This window comes from Poromitra crassiceps (genome assembly GCF_964638095.1).
Source record: "Poromitra crassiceps genome assembly, chromosome: 3".
Classification (NCBI taxonomy): domain Eukaryota; kingdom Metazoa; phylum Chordata; class Actinopteri; order Beryciformes; family Melamphaidae; genus Poromitra; species Poromitra crassiceps.
In genome coordinates, this window is record NC_139625.1 from 61,044,649 (window position 1) to 61,054,811 (window position 10,163).

Below are 10,163 nucleotides of genomic sequence, written 5' to 3' on the forward strand. Positions count from 1 at the left end.
CCCAGTCTGAAAAAGTCGCTGAACGCTTGCTCAGCACAAAATGAATAACAAACCCAACACTTATTATATAGGACATAAGAACACACAGGCACACTTACCCATCTCAGAGTAGTTACCGCTGTCAGCACGGACACACAGACAGGTGACTGGATCCCATAATAGTCCTGACGCACAGGGAACTTGGGGAGGAGAACACCTACACACAATGTATGATAAATGTATAAACAGGTGCCCTTGCTTGTGTTGTATTAAAATCTCATGTGTACGTCGCTGTACGTCGCTTTGGATAAAAGTGTCTTCCAAATGTGAAATTGTAATTGTGAACACATAAAACATGTTATAACAAACACACAAATGTATGAAAACTCACACACATTCGCTCTCATGCTCACTCACAAGTGATCTGTTGCAGCTCGTCTTATGATGGAGTGGAGCGGCCGTTTGGACAGGCACTCACAGGAGGTGTGGTTGACGAAGGTTACCATGACGACAGAGCGTTCCATCCTGGGCGGGGACAGTTCCATCAACTGGCAGAAAGAAAGAGGAAGGTTAGAGGTGTGTATGCGTGCATGCGTGCGTGCGTGCGTGTGTGTTCTGCAAAGTGTCAAAGCAAACAGAAAAGATAGTGTGGCTTGTGAATCATGGTGTGGACATATGGATCAAACTGGCTAAAGATATGCTACTTCTCTCAGATAATTGCATTATGCACTGCAGATTGTGTATAACTACGGTAACCATTGTATCACTAAAACAGGGATGCACAATATATCGGCAATCATATCGGTATCGGCCGATGTTAGTAACTTTTTTTTATATCACTATCACTCCGATGAGCAAAATAACAGCAATGTTAATATCGGTATTAGCCAAAGTATTCATATTGAGAGGAAACAATGTGGAAAATCTATGATTTATGAGCTTTTCCAAATGTTTTGGAAATAACGGACATTACTTTTTCAAATTCAATGTTTACCTGTGTTTTTCAGTATGTAGCCTACAAAATTGTATTATCATACAAACTTGTTTTTTATACGGATCATATAGACATCGGTAAATATCGTTATTATCGGCTATAACAGCAATGTTAATATTGGTTATCAGTATCAGCCAAAATGTTCATATCGGTGCTGTGCATCCCTAAAAACAGCCAACTTTGGGACTCTTGTCAACAAAAAAGACCCTTTGATTTTACCTTGTTTGCCTAGCTCTTCTGTATTATATATCATTAGGGTCAGGAATATTTTGTTACATCTAATATCAGGGCAGAGGCTCCTCAATATTGATTACTTTTAATACCAGTGGTCTAGGAATTGAACAGTTGAAATGTTATTCTACTCATTGGTAGTTGCTCTGAGCAAGTGTGTAATTTATGGCTGAGCGCCATAAGTTTACAAGGTTATGTAATGGTTGCAAGATTGTGTGTGTGTGTGTGTGTGTGTGTGTGTGTGTGTGAGAGAGAGAGAGAGAGAGAGAGAGAGAGAGAGAGAGAGAGAGAGAAAGAGAGAGAGAGAGAGTGTGTCTCTAGGGACTTGGGTCCCTATTCTCCCACAGGCCTTCGGCGCTAAAACGGGCCTTAAACGCAAAAAAACGTGCCTTGCGCCTGTTTCGGGAAAATAGCAATAGGCTTTAGGCTGCCAAATGCGCTTTAGGCCGAATGGGCGTGGCGGAGTCCCTGAATGCGCCGAAGTGGGCGTGGCGGCGCTAAATACCGGCGTACTACTATCTTCCAGCCATCTTCCGACCTGGCCGACTTTTAGCGCTTTGCGCTTTTGAAAAGCTGGCCTAAAGCAGGATTCTGTGCACCGGGGACAGGAAAGTGAATGGAGAATACAATATATAGAAAAAAATACTTTAGAATACAATAGAATATAAGATTGCAACCCTTCTCAGGCTTTTTGGGTGAAGCTGTAATGCAGTTTCATAAATTTAGTTTAGGCTATCATAATAATCCCCATTTATGTGTAATATAGCTCTACGTTTTATTACCCCCCCCCCCCCCCGAAATTAGCTAGGCTACTAATATTACTAATATTCCTAATTAATATGTATTATTATTTCATTCAGATAATTGACATTATAGGCATGTATATCGTTTAATGTGAGAGAAAGGGAGAGAGAAAGAAAAGAGAGAAAGAGATAAACTGGATAAACTGTTGTGTAGCGCTTCTTCAAACCCCACTCTTCATTACAGCTATTCATTACAGAATTGTCTGTTGTATTTATTTTTTCTGTGTGCAAAGCATAGAAAGTTATAATTATTTCCAAATGTTTCCCCCGTCTGTGGCAGCGGAGCTGTCCGAGGTGCTGAACAAGCGCAGCGCATAGACGGCCACCTGGGGCGGCTCACTCAGGCGGTCCAGGACTGGGCGCGGGGCGTCGGCGGGGTAATTCTCCTCCCCAAACAGTGCGCGATGGTACATTTGAACCTGAATGGATAGATAAATAAACGACTTCAGTAAAGAGTTGTTTTGTAGCTATTCAAAATGAATGGTGGACAGATATATCACCTGATTCGCCAGCACCATTTTCTCCTCAGCTGTGAATTTGGTGGCTCTGTTGTGCTCTGCCATATTGATCACACTGGCCAGCTGCTGCCAATCTGGCTTTTAAAGTCACTCTGATTGATTACTGAAGATTTTATTGAGAATGAACATATTTGTCAGAGCCTGTGGGCAGGGGGTGGGGGGGACGCATATATAGGCCAAATAAAATACTATTACTCAATAATAAAATCCTGTAAATTAAATAGAATTAAGTTATCAGATCCAGTAAAAGTGATAGGTGTCATTCAGAGGATGTTGCATCGTGCAGTGGGGGAGGAGAGATAAAACGATATCATTCTGGCCAAACTTTCATTTAATCTCATGACATCCAGCCATAGGCAATATTTTTTTCTATCAGATGCATTTAGAAATTATTTTCACTTTGGTCTTGCTATAGTGTAGCGTATTTACATGCTTGCAGTATTTTAACTGCAGTTAGATTGGTTTGAGAAGCATTATAATATGGAATAATAGCCTATATATGGAGATAGACAGACCGGATGAAGGGAGGGGGGGGCGGCGGAGCCCTTGGCTTTGTCTGGTTTTACCGGATTTGTCCAGGAATTGGAGCTTAAAAGGCAAGCGTGTGTCTCTTCCCTGCAATTCTCCAATGAGCGGACAATGCATAATTTTACGCTTAAAAGGCGTGGTTATAATGGTTGAGGCTGAGTTTAGCGCCGATACCAAGATATCAAGTGCGCCTTTCCACGCCCACTGCTTTGCGCTGCGGCTGGCGTTCGGCCTAGAAACTGCGCGGCTGCAACGATAGGGCCCTTGATGTGCAGTTGCAGCAAAATAGAAGTCCCACTGCAGTAGGGTGGATCAAGGCACAGACAAGCTTGTTGCATAACTGGGTATTGAGGCACTTTGAGGCACAATAGCACAAAATAGCAGCATGGTAGCGTAATTGAGCTAAATTCAAATTACTATACTGTAAGTACTAAACAAGAAGCATACAACAATAAACGATCAGAGTTATAATGGGGTTACAGTTATGCTTCAAAAATGTATTTATGTCTATGCTTTTTATGCGACGTGCCGTGCCGTGCCGTGCCGTGTCATGGATTAATTATGAGAGTAAATCAGGAAAATACAAGTATTAAATGGATAAGGACAAATGACATGTATACAGTACAGTATGTGTAAAAATGCTTTGTGAGATGTAATGTAATAGAAACATAAATGGACTAAAGCCGTATGGCGTACTGTCTTGTTGATGAGCGTGTGACTTGTATTAGTGCAATAAAAAGCCTCGTTGTTGCAGCATCCGCCACACCGATGCAGCGCCACACAGCGAGGGAGGTAGAATTGACTGGTGGATTCTGGGTATTCCTTGGCGACCTCAACACACACTTCTCTGGGCCGACATGCGGTTTTCTGGATCTCTTCAAGGATGACTGAAAACACAAACGCACACAATTAAGTAATTGGATTCTATTTGTTGACACTCACTGATCTTCTGGCACGGTGTTCATTTACAGAAAATACATTTCTTGGCCTGATAGAGGAGCTATAATTATACATCAAAATTTCAAACTGAATTGAAAGGCTCTAACTCCAACACCATGAGTCTGATTGATATTGCACCCCCCACCCCCACCTTCTCCCCAATTGTACTTGGCCAATTCCCCCTGCTGTCCCAGTCATTGCTCCACCCCCTCTGTCAGAGAGTTGTAGACTAATGTTAGCACATGCTTCCTCTGATATATGTGCAGTCGCCACCTGCTTCTTTTCACCTGACAGTGAGGAGTTTCACCGGCAGGACGTAGTGTGTGGCAGGACGCTATTTCCCCCACTTCCCCTCCCCCCGAACAGACACCCTGACCGAGAGGAGTCACTAGTGCAGCGACCAGGACTCATACCCCACTGGCCAAATGTGTTTGTAGGGGCATCTGACCAAGCCGGAAGTACCACTGCTGTGAAGTGAACCCGGGTCACTGCGGTGGTAGGCGAGTGCTTTTACCTCTACACTACCCAGACCAGGGTGAGAATTGCCTCAATTTAGGAGCAAACTATTTGCATTTGTTTAGGGCATAAGGCCATGTCAGGGCACAAAGGCCATTGCTCTCTTGACATCGTGAAGAGCGATTTTTCTGAAATGTGTGTTAAAATGAGTCAATTACACATCCTTTGCATAGGGCAGGCTACATTAAACTGAGACCACTGACGCTTTTATTTTTTTTATTTTTTTTATTTAACCTTTATTTAACCAGGAAAATCCCATTGAGATTAAGAACCTCTTTTTCAAGGGAGACCTGGCCAAGATAGGCAGCAGCAAGTACAAAAGTTACAGTTACAAAAATTTCACAGATAAAACAAACAACATAACGTATTGACTTTTCAAGCAGATCATGAAAAACAAGCACATGTAGTGGAATCGGCCACAAGTACACTCAATTTGGATTTAAAGGCGTTCAAAGAAATTAACCCTGTTAGTTTCCAATCATTCTGCAGCATATTCCATGCTAAAGGTGCAGAGTGGACAAAAGCCTTTTTACCCAATTCAGTACGAGCATATGGAACAGAAAGCAACAAGTAATCTTGAGAACGGAGGGAGTGAGGACCAGCACTTCTCTGTGCAATTAAGGCAGTAGACCAAGTAATGCCTTATATATAAAAGTATACCAGTGACTGAGCCTTCGGGTGACCAGAGCAGACCATCCTACCCGAGAGTACAACTCACAGTGGTGTGTCAGTGATTTACAATTAGTAATGAACCTCAGAGAAGCATGATAAGCAGTGTCAACCATGTGAAGACATTTAGCAGGAGCATTCATATATAAAAGATCTCCATAATCCAACACAGGTAAAAAGGTAGCAGGTAAAGCAACTGACAGTAGCAGGCTGGTAGCAGGACACTGCCAAGGTGGCCTTAGGGATCTCAGGGCATCACGGCCAGAGGGAGGGGCAACGGAGGTGTGTAATTCCCACCCTGAGCCAGACGCCACAGTGAAATGAAACTTACCCCAGCACTTTGTTTTTAACTCAAACTATCCCAAAGTGGACCAGGCACTCAACTTTTGTGTTTTTGGAAACGTCTTCATTCTTCTTACCTGCCAACGTCCCATCAGCTCTGAAGAGAGCCTCCTCCCTGGGACGACCCCACAGGTCCTCATCGTCAGCTTGGTGGAGTGGAGGAAAGGACGAAGATGAGGAGGAAGAGGAGGCGAGCTGTGACTTCCTCCTCAGGCAGTGCTGAAGCAAATTGTATTCTGGGTACAGGAGCTGTAAGAGCTGATCCACGCTCGTCACCGTCTCCAAACTGCTTTGGTCGTCTGACAACACCGGAGCCTACAAGACAGGGGAGGAGAACTGAATACAACATGCAAGAAGACAGTAGAGACGACAAAGGCCACCAACCACATTTCAGTGACATTTAAAACATCCAATTTGTTTCAGTATTCCTACTTCCTAATTCCTACCTTTTAGCCTTTAGTAGATAACTTCCAAACGACAGGATAAGAGAGGAAAAAAGATAAGGGGAGGGGAGAAGATGGAAAAAAGACTAGGTAAAACAGTGTTGTCAACTCTTTTCCAAGGAAAGTAGGTACTGGCTGCTCAGAAAGAGGCTAGCGCTAGCTAGTCACCAGATGATGTCACATGATAATGTGTATAACAATATACTGTATATATCTCTCACATGTTGACCAATTGTATAACTTAGTCAGTCAGTTGGTCAGTCAGTCAGTCAGTCAGCGACATTCGCATTGGTAGAGCTGACGCCACTAGTCCAGCTTAAAATAAAGAATGCAGAGAAATCAGTAGATGTATGATATTGTTCACTAGGACTCACTTCATTTGCATTTTAATCAGCAGAGAAAGTGGTATTTTGCTTTATTCAGAAATGTAATGTCACAATAAGCTGTTTTATTGGCATATCCAACCTATTAAATATCATAGAAGTAATTGAAAATGCATGGACGCATCTGTTTTCATTTTGAACTGATAGAACTGAGGGTGAATCTGTCTTAGCCCTGTTCAAAAGGTCCCGGGGAAAACGATTAGATACTGTAGGATTTACAGTGTAAACTTTCCTTTCCTAGCTGAATAAACATGGAATACCTCAGCTACCAATGTGTTGTAACATGTTGCTGCTGGCTACTGCAGTTATTATGGGTTAGTGTGTCCTCTCCTCACCCACACACACACATATGCACACGTGTGCGCGTGTGCACACACACACACACACACACACACACACACACACACACACACAGAGGCACGTGGATGCAGCATTCATGTACACATGCAAGCTGCGAAGTCTCTGTCTTTCCATGTCTTTCCATGTCCATGATCTCTTCATATCTTTCTTTCCTTACAGCGAACAAAATCTTTTTTGGCTGCATCGATTCCTGTTTAGATTTTTTTAACGAGTTCAGTGAACATGAACGAGCCAACAAAGTGTTAAATAGATCTGAGACAGTTGGAATTTTCTCTGATATCCGAGTTGGCGAGATGTGGCGTTTAGGGGCGCGTCTCGAGGGAAAAAATGTCATGGGAATCATGGAAGCTGTGTCTGAAGTTGATGGTAAAAAAAATATGTATGTTATTACTACATTGTTTGGCATTCCATTACAAGTCATAGGCTATTGACAATTGTGGAAGTACTGTAGGAGCTTACAAGGTGCACTTGAAGGCAGCATTAGGCCTGCATGAACGGACCGAACAGACTGGAGATTCTCCTGCTCAGTCCACACCCACTTTATGAAAGTGATGCTGTTTTGTTTTTTTATTTGGTAAATGGGCCCACTCAGCAGATCTCAGTTTACAGTGGATAATACTTAAATAATCTATTCCCTGTCTGCTGTGAGTCAGCTCCTAATGATTTTCCAGCAGCTTGATGTCTCAGCTCTCATCAATCCATGTAAAAGAAAGGTTAAGTGTTTCCCTGAATGCATCATCTGTGGGGAACTGAATGTCAACCGGGATCTTGTCTTCTGAGTGTCACATATTAATTCTTCCCCCAGGGAATGAGAGCCGTTGTTTTGTTTCCCAGGCTGACACAGCTGGCACTGGCTGTAGCTACAGAAACCAGATCTCTGTCTCTCTCTCTCTTATCGCTCTTTCCCTCTGTCTCTATTACTCTCTCCCACCAATCTCTGTTTCTGCCTCGCTGTCTTTTTCTCCAAGTGTCTCCCTCGACATCCCATCTCTATTTCTGTTTCTCACCACTCGTTTTCATCTGTCCCAATGTCTCTGTTGCTGTCTCTAAATGCTTCATTCACTGTAGGCTACAAGTGTAACGAGCCAGTGGGTAATGCTGGACCTCACAAGACGCTCTAGCGACAGACTTTTGAGAGATTTTAGCCTCCTCGTCAGAGCTTCCACCTCCCATCCAGGAGGTTCCGTGTTCGATTCCCAGGTGTGGGAGGACTACACAATGCAGGTTACACATGGAATACTGGCACATTAGATACATTCTTTAGCTTTTCTTTTCCTCTGTCTCCCCGTGCCTCTTCCTCTCTCATTCTCCTGGCAATTAGAGGACACACCCTCTCTGGTGGCCCACAGCTCTTGGACAACAGTGGCTGATTGCATTTCTAATTGCATAACTTTATGCATGGCTTATATGGGTGGTGGGGGGGGGGGGGGGGCTGTAGCTAGGGTGGTAGAGTTGACATTTGAGTGCTGGGTAGGAGGATGTGAGTGGTGGGAGGGGGCAAGGAGGGGAGAGGGGCCGTAGATAGCCATAGGAAGGTGGTCGAGAGTCAGGATTCGAGCGGTGGCTATAGGGTGATCTGGGCTTAAAGTTTGCGCTTGTTGACTGGTAACTGATCATTTTGACACGGATACATCTGATCAGTTTTGGGTTTAGTCAAGTATCTGGTCAAGTTAACCATCACTGCCTTGTTAACACATCCCATTTGCACTAGCTAACATGTTGCAGCAATGATAGTAGTCACATGTTAGCATTAGCATTGGATACATTTAGCAAAAGATTTGCCTGCAGGCTAGTTAGCCAGCTATCAGAGCCCAAAACCAAAATTGTTCAGGTTAGCTGTGCTGATGCATTTCATGCTATGACTTGTAATGCTTTGGAGCAGAGACTAGGGCTGAAGACGAGACACTTTACTGTATCACAATACCCTGCATTTGGAAACAAATCCACCTTATCATTCCATTCACTTTTATTCAGATATTTACTCAGATATTTCTCTATTCTCCACTAGACCACCTATCACATGTGGATGTGAGGAGATTTGTGTTGCAACTGAAAGCCTCTATTTACATGGTGTGGTGTGGTGTGGTGTGGTGTGGTGTGGTGTGGTGTGGTGTGGCAATAATCTAATTATCCAATTAGCGAGTGCTTCATGTTTTGGAAGATTTCATGCAAGAGTATCTCCCTCTTGTTTGTTCTTTCTTTCTGTCTTTCCTTCTTCTTTCTCCGTCTCTCTCTTCTATATTTCTCTCTGTTTTCATTTTGCTCTCTCTCTCTGTCTGTGTGTGTCGCCATGAGATCACATGACATGATGTCATCGCTTTGGGACCATGAGGTCAGCACTGCGCTTTCGTCCAGTCTTCTGGGGTGTGTCTATATCATCACACACCCACACCCACACACCCATTCATTTGTCACTTTGTCTGCCAGTATAAACAGCATACAGTATAGGCTATCTGAAGCTCAAACACAAACACAAACACACACACACACACACACACACACACACACAGCATATACCCACAGATATACGTTATGCGCACACATAAAAGACATACATGGGAATCGTATCTTGTATGTGTTGAGTCAACACATCCTCACTGCCTTGAATGAATGAACACTGTTGACAACTGACACAAACTCATCTATCAAAAGTGCTCTGCCTAGATAGGATTCTACTGCTGTTACTTCCAGTGTGTCTGAATACAATCTTCAGTCTGACAGCAAACAGTTCCAGGCAGCGAGCTAATGTGAGTTTTTTTGGCTGCATCAGTCAACAGACTTTAATATCATGAATGATAGGCTGAATGACTGGAGGACAAACTTTAGTACCATGAATGATAGGCTGAATGACTGGAGGACAAAAGGCCCTTGGTGTCGCAACTCTTACACATTGGAGGCTTTGAACTGAACCGCAGAGACACTTGATTGCCATCGTCATTTGTTTCCTGGCGCACTCGACCGGCTAGTATTTACAGTAAAGCAGGGGCGTAGCTATGGGTGGGCCTGGCTGGGTCTAGGCCCACCCACTTATTGCCTAGGCCTATCCAATCACAAGAAGCTCTTCTATGTCTGCGGACAACATTACTGTCTTTCAGAGGTGGTAGCGGACTCATCTTTAATTAAAGCTAGAGTGAGAATACTGATATCATCTGAAACTGGAAGACCTAATGCATCCATTGGTCCCGTACCAACCTTGTCATGCTAGCTTGTCAGGAAGGGGGCTAAATAACGCTCCAAATTTAGGCTAAATCTTGGCAAGGGAAAAACTGGCATGGCTATTTTCAAAGGGGTCCCTTGACCATCTCAAGATATCTGAACGAGAATGGGTTCTATGGGTACTCATGTGTCTCCTCCGCTTTACAGACATGCCCACATTATGTTAATCCCATGCTTCTTTTTTGTGTGCAAAAACCATGCAGTTTTTTGCATGGTGTGTTATTTTCGGCTATTCTAGGTAT

At 43.5% G+C, this 10,163-nt stretch overlaps 1 protein-coding gene across 1 annotated transcript in view; it reads right to left on the reverse strand.

Annotated features, from left to right (window-relative positions):
- LOC310773744 (vascular endothelial growth factor C-like) overlaps nucleotides 1–10,163 on the reverse strand; it is a 28,205-nt gene that overhangs the window by 16,030 nt on the left and 2,012 nt on the right. The window contains exons 2-5 of the mRNA XM_083633686.1: nucleotides 5,597–5,834; nucleotides 3,750–3,940; nucleotides 397–527; nucleotides 99–196 (exon numbers count right to left, since the gene is read on the reverse strand). Of these exons, the coding sequence (XP_083489812.1) occupies nucleotides 99–196; nucleotides 397–527; nucleotides 3,750–3,940; nucleotides 5,597–5,834 (658 nt within the window). The remainder of the gene's footprint in view (nucleotides 1–98; nucleotides 197–396; nucleotides 528–3,749; nucleotides 3,941–5,596; nucleotides 5,835–10,163) is intronic.